The sequence below is a fragment of the Suncus etruscus genome, chromosome 4 (genome assembly GCF_024139225.1).
Source record: "Suncus etruscus isolate mSunEtr1 chromosome 4, mSunEtr1.pri.cur, whole genome shotgun sequence".
NCBI lineage: Eukaryota > Metazoa > Chordata > Mammalia > Eulipotyphla > Soricidae > Suncus > Suncus etruscus.
The window spans coordinates 91,608,068-91,627,923 of NC_064851.1; the positions used below are offsets into that span (position 1 = coordinate 91,608,068).

Sequence of the window (19,856 nt, forward strand, 5' to 3'; positions counted from 1 at the left end):
CCTGAGCATCACCGGGTGTGCACCCCCCAAAAAAAATACCCAGAGTAAATAAATAAAATTGTTTGCTATTTTGTCCATTTAAGTAAATATGACATTTATTTACAGAAATTTAAGGAAAATAGCTTGTCACATCCTCACAAAATAAACTTCAAGTGGATTAGGATCTCAAGTTATAGATGAGTGGATCATGAAGATGTGGTACAAATATACAATGGAATACTACATAGCTGTAATGAATATGTGATCATGTATTTCTCCACAACATGAAACTGGAAGATGTTATGTTATGTTAAATGAAGTAAGCCAGAGAAGGATGAATACAAAATGATATAACTTATATGCGGTATTTAGAAAAACAGTGTGAAGAAATGCAATGGTATACATTGGGGTTGCCGAGAACACTCTTGGCCCTGGAGTATAGTGAGAAGTAAAGAAATTAAGTGGAGAAGGGGAAAGATAAATGTGAAATAATGGAGGACAAAGAAGAAGATTCAGGTTCATTAGTGAGGTTAAGAAAGGATAGAACTATCAGGCCGGAGTAGTGGCACAGTGGTAGGGCATTTGCCTTGCATGTGGCTGGCCTAGGAGGGACCCATATGGTCCCCCAAGCCTGGAGCAATTTCTGAGCTCATAACCAGGAGTAATCCCTGAGCGTTAATAGGTGTGGCCCAAAAACAACAACAAAGAAATAGGAAATATATATATATATATATATTCTGATTAACATATATATTTTAATAAAGATACTAACAGTGCATCTCTTTCAATATTGATTTTGAGACTGCATGAGTATCTAGAAAAGTCTGACAATAAGCATTCTAGCAATGTTAGCTAATTAAACTAATTCAATCTCCATAAAAAATACTTACTTTTAGGAAAACCTGAAGATCTTGAGTCTGAGTGTGCTGTAAAATTTCTTGCTGTAGATGTTTGAATAGAGCTATACAGATGTATACTTGATAATCAGGTCCAAGGAAAACACAAGTAGCAATATAATGGCATATTTCTATCCAATCTAAGTAATTCCAAAAACACTGAGTTATCCATTGCAGGCAAATCTAGAAAAGAAGACAGTTTATCAAATATTTATTAAAAATTCTATTTGACTTTAACAAGAAGTAATAACTCATACAAAAACAATAACTAGCTTAACAATTAATAAAAATTGAAAGACATTTTATATACAAACCTAAAAAGGATGCTTCTTTTCATATTTACCTAATGTGTGAGACAATTTTTATGGCCTTAGGACTTAAGATTTCAGGTTAACTGATGGTGTTAGCGCTGCTCTTATACGTAATGCTAACTAGCATCTTTATTCATTTTATCCTCCTATAACCCATAACACAAGTCTACTCTCCATAGATAAAAAATGCTAAGAGATTATTTAAATTCAGAGCTGGGAACTTTTTCTATTCTACCTATAATCACAGATGTATAATTATGCAGATGACAGATTGCTAAATGTTCCATTAATGCAAATGGACTCTTTCAGAATAAAAAAAAAAACAATTTAAACCAAAAAGAATTATATAAAACTAGAAACTAATGTAGAAAATAATTGAAAAATGAGACTTTGTACATTGATTATCTTTTTGTATAATGTTTGTTCTGATGATGAAAGCAATGCATATCAATGGCATCAAAACCAGAAAAGTTTAGGGAAAAGGAAATAACCATGATAGATAAACATAATGTTTTGGTATATTATTTCAGACAGCATTGTCTCTACCCCGCAAATAAGTCAAAATTCTAACTCTTGATATATCTCAATTATTGAAAATGGTGTCTTTATAGAGAAAATTTAGTTGCAATGAGTTTACTAGCATCCACTCCAATTCTACTTAAGTGTTATACAAAAGGGAAAATCTGAATAAACACAGGCACAGACAAGGAATATATTGAAAAGACATATGGAGAATATTATATGAAGTTAGAAAATTGGAGACAAAAACATAATCTAGAAAACATCTTAGCAAAGTTAAGAGAGAGAGAAAACAAAAGTTTTATCTTAACGCCTCAAGGAGAAACAGCCAGGATAGCAGTGAATCTGGCCTCTGAACTCAAAAACTGAAAGTCAAAAACATTCATGCTATTTAAAGCAGCCCTAGGAAATTTCTAATTACGAATCAGTATAATCATTGAATATTTTATACATACAATTAGATATTTTATTTTTATTTAAACACCATGATTATAAAGTTGTTCATGACTGAGTTTCAGTCTTAAAATGTGTATATATACATATATGTAATGTATGTATACATACATATATACGTATATATGTATATATGCCTCCCTTTACCTGTGAACATCTCCCACCATCAACGTCCCCAGTTTCCCTACCACACTCCTCCACAAATAACTTTTAAATTTCAACCATCAAGTGTGTATATTTTCACATCTCCTAATATTTACTACTATTGAAAATCCCAACTATATGTGGCCAAATATTTTGTTTTCAGGTACAAACACTTCATTTATTAGAATTATGTCCAGGGGCTGAAGAGTTAGCATAGCGGTAGGGCATTTGCCCTGCATCCAGAAGGACAGTGGTTCAAATCCTAGCATCCCATATGATCCCCTGAGCCTGCTGGGGCATTTCTGAGTGTAGAGCAGGAGTAGCCCCTAGTACTTCCCGGTGAAACCCAAGAAACAAAAAACAAACAAACGAAAAAACCCAAAAAAGAATTATGTACAGTCCAGAGCACTTCTTTTATTAGAATTATATCTGAGTTCAGCAGTTGGGGTTCTTCCCTTGCTTGTGGCCAACTTGATCCCTGAAACTCCATATGGTACTCCAAGCATTGCTAGAAGTGCAGAGTCAAGAGGAAGGTCTGAGCACTGAGTGGGTATGACATCCCCTTTCCCCCCACTCAGTGCCCATTGCTAATTCTCAAATCTTTCCATAAAGCCTACAATTTGAAATTGAGTTAGAATATATCTTTGACTATCCATTGTTTACAAACAAGTAGAATAAACTAAATTTTCTAAAGTCTCAAGTTTATTCTTTACTTTGGCAATGGCAGGATTATCGTCCCCTGATCTTGAACTGGAGGGCAGACTAGCACGCAGAGTTCATTACCAAATTTCTGTTGTTCCCTAAAAATCAATGTAGCATGACTTCACTGAATTGTGGAAAAAATATTTTCTGCTGCAACTTGATTAGACTGTGGAAATAATCAGTTGTTCTTTGACTACAGGCAATACTTTTAATCCTTTAATTTACTGCTGCCTGGTTCTGGATTGCTTTCTCTCTGTTCCTCCTCTTTTCTCCCTCCTTCTCCCCTCTTTCTCTTACTCTTCCTCCCCTCTCTCTTCCTGAGTTCTCTATCTCTATTTCCAGCTATAAATGGAATGGCTATCAACTTTAGTTAACACTATATTATTAAAGATTAAAATTTCTGGATGAACAAGAAAGGGGAACATGTGAAGAACAGAAGAAGTTAATACAAATAACACAAATGATTCTCACAGTTGAAGAAAGCAGTTCAGTTGTTTAAAGGTTGATTATTAAGTAGACAAAGACAAATGGATCACATTTTCTGTCCCAATTTTCCTTAGCTCGCCTACCTCTTCTATAGGTGACAGCTAGTGGTCAATTTGCTCTTTAAAATCTAGCAATTTTATATGGTGCATACAAATATATTTGACTTTAGAATGCATTTAGAAACATTTATATGCTAATACAACTTTACTAATCTTTTCTTTATTTTGGCTTGGGGGCTGCACCAAGTATGTGCTGCTCAGGGATAACTTACTCCTGGCTCTGCACTCAGAAAACAATCCTGGCAGGCTTGGGGGACCATATGAGATGCCAAGGATCGAACACAGGTTGGCAGTATGCAAGGCAAATGCCCTATACAGTGCTATTGCTCCAGTCAGTCCCCAATTTTACTCATCTTGATGTAAAAGAAGTTGTAATAGAATCTGCAATTATCTATTCATTAAAACATTGAGCCAGACCTAGTGGTACTTAGGGGTTACTCCTCATTCTACCCTCAGGAATCACTCCTGGAGGGCTCAGGGAACATTATGGGATGATGGAAATAAAATCCAGATCTGTGGTGTGCAAGTAAAAATGCCTACCTTTTGTACTATGACTCATGTCCTACTGTAATTTTTTGTTTTGGGGGCCACACCCAGGGGTACTCGGGAGTTACTCCTGGCTCTGCACTCATAAATCACTCCTAGTAGGCTTGGGGAAACCATATGGATGTCAGGGATTGAAACAGTTTTGTCCCAGGTAGTTTGCATGCAAGGCAAATACCCTACCACTGTGCTATTACTCTGGACCTTTTGCTGGGATTTTTGGTACACATAAATAAGTGTATGTGATAAAGAGATGCCAAGTTGATAAAGGAAAAACAGACTGATATAGTGAGTGCTGAATTTGTACATTGCAGAAACTAAAACATGACTGAAGATATTCCATAATACTTCCAGTATAAAGAAACATCAAATATCTACTGCAAGAACCCTGGTCTAAATGTTTAGAAAAGTAGAAACAATGAATAATTGCATGTATAAAAATATTTAAATAGCTACATCCAACTAGATTTAAACAAATGGCAATTCAAAATTTCCAGAATTGTTTTAGGTAAATATATACAATATGAGACAGAATCAGTCAAAGAATATTCCTTTCTCAAACATGTACTTCTTTACTATGTTTAACTCTTAATAATTTACAAAAATTTAAATAAATAGAGCAGCTTGATAAGCAAATATAGTAAATGACATACATGTTATTTGAAATAATTATAAAAAGTATCTATAACAATATCAAGAATTATTGTCAGAGTCAGGTATGTGAATATGTATGTACATGTAGTGAATCATGTATGAGCTATAGGTCTGATTTTGGGTAAAAGAGAGACAGAGGAGAGAGAGGAGGAAAACATTAAGTAGAAAATGTGGGGCCAGATTAATAGCAGTTATAGGGGGTTTGCCTTGCACATTGCTGACCTAGGACAGACCTGGGTTCGATTCCCCGCTTCCCATATGGTCCCCCAAAGACAGGAGCAATTTCTGAGTGCATAGCCAGGAGTAACCCCTGAGTGCCACTGGGTGTGACCCAAAAACTAAAATTAAAAAAGAGGAAAATATTCAGTATTATTCTAGAACTAATCTAACTAAAAATAAAAAATCTAGGAATTTAGGGAAATATTAAAGAACTTAAGGAAAAATATTAACAGAAGCCTAGAAAATGTTTTATACCCTAAATACAATAAAACACTAGTTATTAGCAATAATCAAATAAAATTTATAATGATCCCAAGCTATACTAATTTTAAAATACTTACAAAAAACACAACTATATGGAGAAAAACATGATTTCTGTAAAACAGAAGAGTTGGAAAAAGTTTCTATGTACCTATAGAAAGATTAACTAAATCAAGACAACAAGTTTTGAGTATTTTGTAGGTTAACACAATTGCAATCTAAATTGTATACAAATTCATATGTTCAATTAGATTGGAAAAATTATCTTAAACTGTACAAAAAAGGGGACAGTATGTAGAAAGAGCTAAATTCATTTTTTAGGAGAAATTAGGAAGCAAAGGATAGGATTAAGATTATACATTATTAAGGCACAAGATAATGTTACAGTAAATAAAGTACAGTAATAAATAATAGAGAACAAAATAAAAATTAATTAATAAATTATAATACTGACATATAAAACAAGAATTCAATGACTTCAATAATGAGAGTTACTTTTATTTAAAGACTATTGCAAATTATTTACCACTGTGGAAGCAAATGAAAAGTTATAAATTTATACTAACATAAAGTTACGAGTATGTACACAATTATTTTACTAATTGAATTGCATGTCCTTATATTTGATGGGAATAGAATTTTCTTTAAAAATATGGAGAGTTGGAAGTTAAAGAAATGGTACTTCCTGTATATTACCTGTGATGGTGCAAAACCAGACATGTGAAAAGCTGAAAATACAAGTGGCACTTCTGCCTTTAGTAGCATTTCAATATAATGAGTGCTGCAAAAGTATACAGGGTGGATGCCAGTATTTATAGTATCAGGAGGTAGGTATCTCTGCATAAAAGCACAAAATTCAGAATTAATGAATATATAACTGATTGAAAATAAAAATATTTACCTATTTTTTCTTTTTTCTCTAAAATGTGTTAACAAGAGGGAAGTGAAAATAATACAATTGTGTAAATTTAAAAGCTATAATGTTAAAACACTGCATAAAAATAAACAACAGAAGCATATAATATAGTTTCTAAGATTCTGGAATAAAGTTATCACACTGTAACTTTGACAACGTTGTAGAAAGATATTGAATGAAAGTGAATAAATGTAAAGCAGAGTATCTAAAAAGGCTTTATATAGGAATCCCAAGTATATTTCAATATGCTTATTATTCTTAGCTTTGATCAATAATCCTATACCACTGCTTAAAATGTTTTAGATTTAGACTCTTAATTTTGTTTGTTTTGTGCTTCGGTTTTTGGTGGTTTTGGGGCTTACTGCTGGCTCTGCACTTCTAGTAGGCTTAGTGGACATATATTTTGACAGGGATGAATGGAGGATTGACCTTGGGCTGGCTGCATGAAAAACAAATACAATACTCTCTGCAACACTTGTCTGGTCCCTAGGTTGTTGATTCTTTTTTTGTTTTGTTTTTTTTTGTTTGTTTGTTTTTGAGCCACATCGGTGACGCTCAGGGGTTACTCCTGGCTATGGGCTCAGAAATCGCTCCTGGCTTGGGGACCATATGGGAAGCCAGGGGATCAAACAGTGGTCCGTTCTAGGCTAGTGTGGGCAAGGCAGACATCTTAGCATTTGCGCCATTGCTCTGGCCCCCCCTAAGCTGTTGGTTTTTAAGAACAGTTATTTAATTCCTATTTTCTAAGTTAATGTTATATAACCAATATCTGAACCTAAGTTTAGTAACTGAAACAAGAAACTCTAAGAACTGTACTTCTAAAACTCAGAGTTTTTAGCAGGGAAAAAAAGAGTTTTTAGAGGGGAATAAAATACATGCCTATTAAAGTTCTCAGGTCATCTATATATTCATTTTTATATCTATATGTGTATATATTACATATGTGATTATATATGCATACAGACTGGTATACTTACAAATCTGTACTTTGCAGTAGTTTCTTCATAAAGTTGGCTAAGTTTCCAAAATAGATCATTATAAATGTTTTAGATCATAACAAAATTTACAATGAATATTTTTAGTAATGGAAGTTACTATAAAATTAATATTTAATTGCAATAATATTGCTGTAAACAACAAATACATATATTTTCTAGGAAAAATTAACTAGTTACCAGATTCTGCTGATAAAAATTAGTATTTATATAAATTATATCTGAAAAATACAAACCTAAAACAATTAAAATGCAATCTATGTTCTTCAGTTGGAGATTCTTTCTTTTAAACTTAAAAAAAAAGTAAGACATGGGTTTCATTCCCTCTAGTGCACACAGTCTTTCAAGTACAGCTAAGGAGTAATCCCTGAGCAGGGAACTTATAAGTAAACACTGAGCACTTGCAGGCATGGCTCCAAACCAAAAGATAAAATAAAGTCAAATTCAAAAAAAAAAAATGTTGGAGGGGCCGGAGCGGTAGGGTGTTTGCCTTGCATGTGGACAACACACTACAAACCCGAGTTCAATCCATGGCATCCTATCTGGTCTTCCGAGTCTTCGAGGAGTGATTTCTGAGTGCAAAGTCAGGAGTAACCCCTGAGCGCTGTGGAGTGTGGCTCAAAAACTAAAAGAAAAAAATGTTGGTGCTTGGCACAATTGTTCAGTGGGGCTGGTACATGGCTAAATTGGCTTAAATCGCCAGCACCCTTGGTGCTACTAAGCCCAACAAGTGCAATCCCTGAATGCAGAAACAGGAGTAAGCCCTAAGAACCGAAGAGTGCAGTTCAAATAATTTCAACCAAATAATGTTGGTAATTGGGGTCACATCTAGTAAAGCTCAGTTAAAGGATAATCCTGTAAGAAATTTTCAGATATTGTTAAAGGATAGTACAATGGATAGGATGCTTGCCTTTGCACTAACCCAACCAGAGTTCAGTCCTCAGGCATCACATATGGTCACTAGCCCTGCCAGGAATGATCTTTGAGTCCATAGCCAACAGTAAGAACTGAATACTCCCAAGAGTGCCCCCCCCCAAAAAAAAAAAACCAAACAAACTTAAATGTATGGGGAAGAAGTTCGGTCATTCCAAGACATGTTCAGGGATCATGCTTTCCAGAGGATCAAACCCCAGGCAACTCAAAACATGAGCTGTAGCCCATGATGTGAACTTTCTGACACTACTGTTAACTATTGGAAGACATCAAACTGACATTAACAATTTCATAACTCAAAGTAATATTTTTTCCATTTTCTAAACTTTTAAAGATCTACATTTGAGTTATGTAAAACTTTTCTGAAATCAGTATATATATTTATTTATTTATTTATTTATTTTTGCCATACCCAGTCCACATGGATCATTCCTAGTCTGATAGGTTGCTCATTTAGGTGCCAAAAATTTACCCATACTCTGGCACACAGTGAATTGTTTATTCCACTTTTTTCCTATATTCACCTTCATATATAAATCATTGTATAAAATATACAACATAATATATACTTAAGACATGTTCTTATGAAAATATCATACATTTTATACATGAAAAATCAACTATGCCTATGATGTCTAAAGATACACATGGCATATACTGACATCTTGAAGTCAACTTCAGATGGATCTATAGAACAAATAAGAAAAAATAAACCTTCCCATTGAATGGTTAAAATATGAGCAGAATAGGAATTACTGTTCTCTGATTAACATTTTTGGTACATAATGCATTGTGCTTATGACTATGTGTAAAATATAATTACTAAAACTAATAAACCTGTATATGAATAAAATTAAGAGTTACACATCCATTTTAATTTTTAATGCACACTAATAGTTTTTTTTATTAAACATAATAATAGCATAAAAATGTAATATAGAAAATATTTCTTAAATAGCATCTATTTTATGTTATACTTAACATACTTGGAGCAGACTCGTTAATAGAGAAAGCAAGCTAGTTACATTCAGAAATAAAACAATATATTATTATATAATGGATTCTCAAGATAAAGCAAGAACTATACTACTTTTATCATTTATACTCATTCAAAAATATTTGATCATATATTTCAACAAACAACAGAGATCCTAAGCATCAAAATTTGCATAGGGTTTATGTTGTTGCAACAAATTAGTGAGAAAATGGCAAGAAAACTGTAATTACGTTTCAATCATTTTAAGCTCACTTATAATTAAAAGTTTAATTGTCAATTATCTCACTACTAATTTACAGGATGATTTTCATAAAATTTGGTGAGTAATGACAACCTTTAGCATATAACTTTGAATAATCAGAGATTAAATACCTTTTTATATGTATAGTGTTTCATATATTTTGCTTTGTGGTAACTCTAAAACTATCGCAACTCTATTAACAGGGTGGCTCTCAACAAAATTCAGAATATAAATGTCTTCAAATGATGTGTTTTCAAATTTTTAATCTCACATAAATAATGGTCATTTTTAGGAGCTGTTAAGAAAAGTTTTAAAAACTTTTGATGTAATTTATTTACACTATTATTTTTTAAAAGATTGAGGCTCTAGTATCTTTTAAACATATTTTTGAAAGTAGGAAGCTAAAATAGAAGTACAATTTTCTAAAATAGTACTATATATATATATTCATTCAAAACTTAATTTTCACTCTACATACTTTATTAAATTAGTCCAATAGTTTTGTATGAAGCAGTGAACTAAACATAAAACCAGGCCCTAAAATAGCTGATATCTAAGTGTTTAAATCATTTGTAGATAATTTGAACAATACAGTAAGAATTGATGTGAATTATGAAAATGAAAAAAAAAATAGAACAGGGTTAATGAGGTTGAGGACTGTGAGGTTGAAGGATCTGAGACTGACCTAAATAGAGAAGTTTGTGTTATTAATAACTAACACTAAAGCATGCTGTCATACTGCATATTTGCTTATTCTATAATTCTGCAGAGAAATTGTTAATGCAATGCTCAAGAATGAATGGAATGAAAAAGAAAAGAAAAAACGGAAACTATACCATTTAAAAATAATTTTTTGTGTTTTTTTTGGGGGGGTGGAGAGGGCACACCCATTTGATACTCAGGGGTCATTCCTGGCTATGCACTCAGAAATCATTCCTGTCTTGGGGGACCATATGGGATGCCGGGGGACTGAACTGCGGTCCGTCCTAGGCTAGTGTTTGCAAGGCAGACGGCTTACCTCAAACATCACCACTCCAGCCTCTAAAAATATTTGATAATTATTAAATACATGCTAATAACTATAATAGAAAAACCTACAAATACAAGACTATTAAATAAAAACATTTAGACAGTTGCTGACTATATAGATATTTGTAATTACATTTACCAGTTCTCCACAGAATCATAGAGTATTTCAGCAAAATGCTGTTTTAAAAAAGTGTTAAATGAACTACTGATAATAAAATATTCAATTTGACACATCTGCATTTTATACTAAGGAAGGTATTGTTTAAGTTTTTATTGATAATTTATCCACAACAATGGGAAAAATACTTTACAATCAGAGTTCATTAGAAAAACCCAAGTAACTGCTATTCTTTTATGTTTACATTTCATTACTTTTTAGAGGGAGGTTTCAGGGCAACATTTGGACATATGTGGTATTGAGCCTGTGTTGGTTGTATGAGTCTACCCACTCATTATTTCTTGGTTCCCTCTACATTCTATTTTAAATGATGATATCAAAGTTGCAAAACTAATGAAACCTAAGATTCTAGAGTCCTGTTGGATTTCGATTTTAAAGGAAGAAATGCTATTACAATATATCATTACTGTTATTTATTTGAGCATCAATGTAGAATAATTAAGGAACTAGAATGTAGGATCTTTTTAAAAACTTGATAAAAATATGACTAGGATCAAAATTAATCTAATTAGACCTCCAGATTGCAATAGTAGTATTGGTACTTTATTTTTAAATAAAAAGTGAAAATCTAGAAAAAAGCTTAATAAAATTTTTAAGAATTGCTCATATGCTGAGTAACTGATAGATCATTGTTCCACTGATTTAAGAAAAAAACATTGTATTATCTTTTCTTTCCATATTTGTTTTCCTTCTGTTGAGCCAGTAATTTTTCATTACAATGTTTTTAAATGCTGGATAATTTAAGTCAGGAACTAGAAATACCATCAAAGATAAAATAATACCTTCTATTACTTAAAAATGTCTTAATATTTATTTCCCATATAATACATTCAGGTAGATAAATATTAACAAATAAATAAAATACTAAAAGATTAATCATGTAACAAATGTGTCATTTATGATCCCCACAACTTATCAATGTCATGTGGTTTCATTATTCATATTTAATAGTGAAAATATTTAGGAAGCAATGATATAGTTAATGGCAAAGTTTTTTCTATATGACAGTAAACAAGTAAAGCAATATATGGAAGTGTTAAACTGAGAGACACACTTCATCACTAAATCAAACTCTGAGTTCTCATGGAATTAGTAAATTTTCTTTAAGAGATTACTAAAATATCTTAAATAGAGCATTTTAGATTCAAAATGAATTGCCAATAAGAGAATTTGGGGCTGGCTGTGGGAGGGGTGTTAGTGTGGTAGTAAGGACTAGTCCAGAGATGACACAGGACAGTTTTGGAGGGCTGTGAGCATTTTGGTGGTAGTGGGACATAGAAATTTTATATATCAATACCATATAGTTTAAGATTACTGTAACTATTCTACCTAAAATACAATAACATCTATCTTAATCAGTCTAGGTAACATCTATCTTAATCAGTCTAGGGAGGTAGTATAGTAGGCAAGTTGATCTTGGTCACCCCATGTGGTCCCCTAAGGCCCAAATGCCAAGGCCAGGGTAGTTCCTAAGCAAAGAGCCAGCACTCAGTACTGCTGGCTGTGAACCAAAAACAAAGAACAGACAAAAAAGGGTTCTTCCTCAAATTCCTATGATTCCAAACTCTATGGTGTATATTCAATTTAAGTTGTTTGCTTTAAAGCTTGGTTATTGTTTGGTTGGGGGCCACACCTAGTGTTACTCAGGGTTATTTATGGCTCTACTGATTTATGGATCTACTGATTCCTCTGTCAGAGATCACTCTGCCATGCTTGGGGGATCATATGACATGTTGAGAATTAAATCCCAGTGAATTGATCACACAAAGGCAAGTAATTTATCCTTTGTATCATCTCTCTGAACCCTTAAGTTTGAATTTAAATAACCTATTCTTTGTACTTTAATTTTTTGCAATGCTAGGGATCCAAATCAGGGCTTCACATAGGCATAGCACATGCTCTACTACTGAGCTACATTTTTATATTAAACAGCTTTTTGTAATGGAGAAATGTTAAGAACTATTTGATTTATAATTCTTTTTATAGAGAATTTTATGATTTACTAGATTTATATAAATGGTAATAGTGCATCTATTATGATTAACCTTCCTACATTTGTCATTGAGACACAAAGTATTTAATAAAATGTCAAATCTATATTTTTCAAAAAGAATTTATGGAAAGCAGGCAAAAATGTATATAAATTATTTACAGTTTTCTTCAAACCAAATAATACTATCACAGTGAATTTAATGAGAACTTTGCTCAAAATTTAAAACTCTTTAACAATCAGAATATAATATCTTACAGAAATATGTAGTCTTGGCAACCAAAGAAAAGCAGAAGTTAGAAGCCTGGAGAACTGCTGAAGAAATCTGAGTGTTTTCTCTTTGTCCCCCAGCATTATCATGAACAAAGTGGACACAAACCAGTCATGGCCAGGATAACTTCCTTGGAGACAGACTAAAAAGCGCAGTTAAGGAGTTTACAAAATTTTGTCTTATAGTCCAGAGTACTAGTACAAAGGGTAGTTGCTTGTTTTGCACACAGCCAGCCCAAATCATTCTGAGCTCCAACAGGAGTGATCTCTGGCACAGACCAAGGAGTGAGACCTGAGAACTCGGTGTGTGGTACCCAAATAAAACAAATTCTGTCTTACACGATGAAAATAAGAATTGTAAAAATATTTCTTCCCAGTATCTCTCTCAGAAAAGGGACAATAATAATACTAGAACTCATTTGTTTTCACTAATTTATAAACTTAAAGAAAAATCAAGTTTTGGATTGAGGTGGTAGCACAGCAGTAGGGTGTTTGCCTTGCATACAGCTGAACCTGGACGGATGTGGGTTAGATCCTCATCATCTCATATGGTCCTTCAAACCAGGGACGATTACTGAACGCAGAGCCAGGAGTAACCCCTGAGTGCCATTAGGTGTGGCCTCCCAAAAACAACAAAAGTAAAAACCAAAAATCAAAACAAAACAAATATAAGAAAAATTAAGTTTTATTAACACAAACAATCACTTTTTGCTATCTTAATGTACTAGTTGCTTATATATTTGGTGTAGGCAATGGCACTAGCAAGCAGAGGAAAGTGTCCTTTTTGCAGAAACATACCAGCCAAAGTCCTGGTAAAATTATTGTCAGGTCTAGTTGTCTACTAAATTCTATCACAATAATTAATAATAATCATACATTTTTACACTTTAATGATACAAGTGGTCTATATACAGTTTACCTATCACCAAAGTTCCAGCACTACTCCATAACCAAAAACTTCTCTACTCACTCCTTTTTCCTCCAGTAATCTCCATAGTGTCCATAAAGTTTGGAGTTACATTTGCTGAATGAAACCAATTTGCTTTAGCTATTCTTATTTCACATCTGAGTAAAAGCATCAATGATTATCTTTTACCTTTTACCCTCTGACTTATTTAACATAGCAAATCACCTGAAATTTGGCTCCAAATCATAAATTTTATTTTTTATGTCAGTTTACTTAGTATATACAACACATATAATCAATTCACTCATCTGATTTTGGCTGATTTCATCATCTGGTTATTGTGAACAATGTTGAAATAAACATAGGGATACAAATAGCTTTTGATTAATAATTCCTTAGATAAACAATTTCTTCCTTAGATAAAAGTTTAGAAGTGTCTATTGCTGAGATATGTGGTATTTCCATTTTTATATTTTCAAGAAACTCTTCTTGGTTTAATTTATTAAATTTATTTATTTAATTTAATTTAATTATTTAATTTTCAGTAGACGTTAAATCAGTCTGCATTCCCAAAAATAGTGCAGTTTTTATACACATGACATTCACTGTTGCTAATCTTTATAAAGCAGGATCTTCTCACTAGTGAAATGATATCTCATTTTAAAACTTATTACTTGCATTTCCTAATAAGAACTTATTTGGAATATTCATATAATAACAATATTCTATCTGGCTAAATATATTCTCTAGGGAAGTACTTTCTCAGGTGTCCCATATTTTGTGACAGACTTGCTTGCATTTTAATGTTTTGTGTGCTTTTTATATATATTGGCTATCAACCACATCAGACAATATAATGAGCTAATATCTTCTCCCAATTGCTAAGCTACTGTTATATTTGTGGTAGTTTACTACACAATGTAGAGAGTTCTAAATTTGATGTAATCCTATTGCTTATTCTTGCTTTTGCTTTCCCTTCCAGTAGAGTATCTTACTAAATGTCTAAGGTAGTCCTAGAATGTGTCACTTCTTCTTCAATTCCTATGCATTTTATGGGTTGGAATTTAATATCCATATTACTTAAAATTTTTGAGATAACTTTTGTTTACAGAGTTAGAGTAATCTAGCCTTATGCTTTTGTGTTTATCTGTTCAGACTTTCATTTTTCCACTTAATGGTCATGGCTCCTTTATTTTGTAGATTAAATTTCTATTTATTTGTGTGTTTATTGTTGGAATCTCTAATTCACTCCACTAGTCTTCAATTATGCTTTTGCTGCAGTACAATACTTCTTTAATTACTATTCCTTGGTGACCGTTTGAAGTCAGGTACCATGATGTTCCCCTTTTGCTTCATTTTTCTCAGAATTTCTTTGATCTATGTGCCAATTTTAGAACTTTGTGTTCTATTTTTATTTTAAAAAATTGCAATTGAGGGCCGGAGTGGTTGCGCAGGCGGTAGGGTGTTTGCCTTGCACACGCTAACCTAGGATGGACCATATGGTTTGATCCCCCAGTGTCCCATATGGTCTCCCAAGCCAGGGGTGATTTCTAAGTCCATAGCCAGGAGTAACACCTGAGCGTCACCGGGTGTGGTCCAAACCCCCACCCTCCCAAAAAGGCAAAAAAAATTGCAATTGACATTTTGATAGGGATTATATTGAATACATATTGATTGCTTTAGATAAGATGGCTATTTAATAAAGTTAATTCTTCTAATTCTTAAATATATGTCTTTTACATTGTCTTCTAGTTTTCTAAGAAATATTTTGTAGTTGTAATAAATTTACAACTTTATATCAGTTTTATTTCATTTATTTTAAAATATTTAATTATAATATTTACATTAAATAATGAATGGCAAATAACATTTAGGATGCTATTATAGTTTTCAGTATATTGTCCTTGTTATCTCTTATTTTAAATTATGGTAAGTACTTGATGCAATTGCAAACAAACTTTTAAAATTTTTTTTTGCTCTGATTCATTGTGCATTAAAATATAACCAATTTCTATGTATTGATTTTATGTCCTAATATGACTAAACTCATTAATCATTTTTGGTAATTTTTAGTAGAGCTTTTGATTTTTTGTGTATATATCATTTCATCTAAAATATATTAATTTTTCTTCCTTTCAAATATGCATTCTTCCTACATATTTTTGGTGCCTAATTTTTATGGCTAGGGATTGCAAAAGTATTTTGAGAAGTCTTGCCCCAGATCTTAGGGTAGATCTTAGTCTTGACCACATCTTTCAGTTTATACACTGAAAATTATGATGTGAAAGTTATGAATGTGCTATACATATAGGTCTTTATTATGCCTAGGTATGTTCCTTTTATTTGCAATTTATTTTATTTTTGTTTGTTTTGTTTTTTTGGCCACACCCGGCTGTGCTCAGGGGTTACTCCCGGCTATCTTGCTCAGAAACAGCTCCTGGCAGGCAAGGGGGACCATATGGGACGCCGGGATTCGAACGAATCACCTTAAGTCCTGGGTCGGCTGATTGCAAGGCAAACACCGCTGTGCTATCTCTCCAGCTGCAATTTATTTTATTATTAATTATAAATAGATATTGAATCTTGCCAAGTAATCTCCAGTATCTATTTAAATGATCATATATTTTATGTTTTTATTGCTGTTGATATGTTGTATTAAATTAACTGACGTGTATTTTTCCTTGACTATTATACTTTTCTCTTTATACTTTTCTTTTTTCTTTTTTTTCTCTTTATCTTCTTTAATATTATCCTAATAGTAACTTTTCTCGTAGAGTATGGTGTTTCTCAGAGTGCCTTCAATTTTCTAAATATTATTTCTCTCTCCTTTTCTATTTGAGTCATGACTAAAATTTTATCTTCAGCTTCATTTTATGTTTTCTTCTGCAAGACTGCTCCAGTTAAGTTTTGCATGGAGGCTTTCACTTCATTCACTATGCTTTTCAATCCCAATTAAGTCTGACTGCAGTTTCTAAAAACTGTTTCAATATCTTTAATGAAAACGTTCATCTACTTCTGCATTTTTATTAGTATAAATTTGGTTAGTGTATACCAAATGCATTTAATTGATTTCCTTAATAATCATTAAGGAAAATGTACTGTTGTACTTCTTATTTCCATGACTTTCAGTTTAAGTCTTGAAGATGACTTATAAATTCTGTCACTGAAATCAAGCTTATGAAGTGTTTGCTTTATTATTTTTCTCCACTAGAAAGTGCTAGGTTTGGAAATTTCTCCTTTTGTTTTGCACCTCAATATTTGATTAGAAAGGCTTATCTGTCAATAGTTATCATTCCTTCACTGCCCTGTATGAAGAATACTATACTTTTGCTCTTCTCTCTCTCATCTAGTGATCTGGATTATTCTCTTTCTGAATTCAAATGGACCCTTTTCCCTAGGCATGGCTGGATGAGGGAGTCTACTGTCCTTGATGACTTACTCTAGTTACAGAATTGCCTAAATTTATAATAAAGTTGAGAGAACGTTTCAAAAACCTACCTGATTTCTTTCAACAGGGCCCGAGTTACCTGTGGAATTATATAGTCCAAAGCCCTGATAAGGTTGTAGATATTTATCAGTTATGGCATAGAGTAAGACACATTTTGTGTCAAGCTATTTCTGCTGAAATTGTTACTACGTTTGTGTAGCCATGAATCTCTTCCAAGCAACATTTTGGTTTCTTTTCTCCTCCACAAAGGAGTGTGCCAGTAGTGCTCAGTAGCCCTGCCTCTCTCCTTTGTGTGCGCAACTGTAGAGATTCCGAATTCTCTCTCCCAAATCTGCCAATACCAGAGGCTATTCATTTATACCTTAAAAAATTATAGTGTCTAATTCGTCAGAAATCCTCCAGTAATAAAACCTCACAAATTACTGAATGCATAAAGCTGTTTTGTTGGTTTTTTTCCCCAAAAGTATTTTGGGAAATACAGTCTATTTTTCATGTTTAGGGTAAAACCTAATAATTTCATAATTACAACTAACTTTAGTAAAAGAATATAAAATATATATCATAACACATTCATTTCTAATGCAGTTTAAGAAATTTTCATTATATACATCAATTATTTAAAAAACTGAAGAAAGTTCAACTATTATTTGTTCGCTACAAAAGGATATGAAGTGAAGATTTCACCGGAACTTGTTGCTGTTTTAAGAATCTCTCACAGTGCTTTAAAATTAAGGTCAGATCATTTTCTGCACTGTCTGTTAGTATGTTGAGGAACTTGCCATACCTACATGAAAAGACCACAAAATATATAATGTAAATAATGCCAGATCTAGCACTGCAAATTTGTTTTCTAAATATATTTTAAAACTTGTACCATGAGACATTAAGGTTGTAAGTTTTTAAATTTTAGAAAAATTATTTTTATAGATTAACATTTGTAAATGTAAATCAAGAAGATTAACACTTAATACATATTCCTAATAATCATGATATGTCTGCATTAGTGGTATTCATTTGGTCAATATTGGTAAATGAGAGAAAAAAATAAAATAAAATTGAGAGAACATTTGGATGAGGATATTATCAATTATCAATTCAATGTAAACATTTTTTCCTTGACTAAAACTATAAAGGCTGTAAACAAATTAGGTTGACAGAACATTTAGTCTAGAGACAATTTTAGAATTTACTGACTAAAATGGTTGTAAATGGGAATGATTCTTCTCAAGGCATCACTTTGAAAATAAATGGAAGAGCTTTATATTGTCATAGTAGCTAAAAGAGACTATTGGTTCATGGAGTGTGAGAAGGATACTGAATATAGAGTTCAACTAATTACATAGTTAAAAATAGTTATCCAATATTGTTTGATATAAAAACATAAAATGATTTCTCCCAAATTTTAAACATACATGCTGAATGCAACCCTGTGTAAATCAAGAAAAGATAGTGTTTTTGTTTTATTTAAAGCCTCAAGAAGAATCATTCACCATTCAAAAAGTTGCTTTGCTAGTGGTAATAATTTTAACAGTTAATGAGTCATCAAAATAAAATGTTTCTATTAGCTGCCATAAAGACAATTGTTGTATTTGGGTATGGGCTGTGTTTATACTATAGATGCATACAAATATTTCATTACAAATCACTTTCAATTTATTTCCTACCACTAAGATATTACTTTGAATAAAGAAAAATATGTGACTAACTCATGGCTATTAAATATGAACTGCTTTTTCAGAATAATATTATGGAATTATAAAGTAGGTAGAAAGTCACACACACAAAAAATCAATGTTGATAGAAGTAGGGATGTTGAAATTGTCTCCATCTAAATTATCTTACTTTTTGAACTCATTTTTAGTGAGCGGTTTTTAACAGGCTTCTTGTAACATCTTTAAAAATGTTTTTTTTTTTTCTTCTAAGCTTGCTTCTGAAGACATCTCATTGCAGGGAAATGAGATTTTAGGTGTGCTACACAACAATTTAAAAAATGGAGGTGTAATTTGTGGAGCTCAAGGACTTTGGTCCTTAGAAGCTAATTCACCAACTGACCTTTTCATTTCTTCTGAAATTACAACTTAGATGCAAAAAATTTAAATACACAAATTTATTCATTTAATTCAATTCCTACATTTATCCTTAAATTTCTTCTATACTCACCATAACAGCTTAAAAATTAAAATTAATCGTATTTTAGAAAGTGACATGACTGTGCAGATTTTAACAATATAAATTTTACTAAAAAAGTTACTTATAGAGGATGAAATACCCAGCATCAGAAATAATAATGAACCATATATAATTTGCCTGCAGAGATCATTTAATCATGTGCCAATATTATATTCTTAAAAATAAAATTACCATTTTTGGAATCATACACTCTGAATTTCAAGTATATAAAACAGTTGTTAAATACAATGTAAGCACAAATCAGATAGATAAAACAAATTCTAGAAATACACAAGGGAGGTATTTCCATATACTACCTGACAGTCATGTTAATGCCAAGTTGCTGCACAGATGAAAGAGTATCATTCTTCACATTTGCATCAATAGCTAAAAACAATAGAAAATCAGTATTAAAATGTATAAAAGTCTGCATAATGATCACATTTTAATTGAAAATTGATAAAAGCAACATTTTTACATATTTAATCTGAATTTTGAAAACACTGAAATATATATTTTTAGAAACTGTCAATTACATTCCAGAAAATAACACAAAA

General features: G+C 32.1%; 1 protein-coding gene across 1 annotated transcript in view; it reads right to left on the reverse strand.

The window, feature by feature from the left end:
• TBC1D32 (TBC1 domain family member 32) overlaps window positions 1–19,856 on the reverse strand; it is a 266,472-nt gene that overhangs the window by 36,599 nt on the left and 210,017 nt on the right. The window contains 5 exon segments of the mRNA XM_049772618.1: window positions 870–1,058; window positions 5,923–6,063; window positions 12,764–12,918; window positions 17,799–17,914; window positions 19,617–19,686. Coding sequence (XP_049628575.1) covers window positions 870–1,058; window positions 5,923–6,063; window positions 12,764–12,918; window positions 17,799–17,914; window positions 19,617–19,686 — 671 coding nt within the window.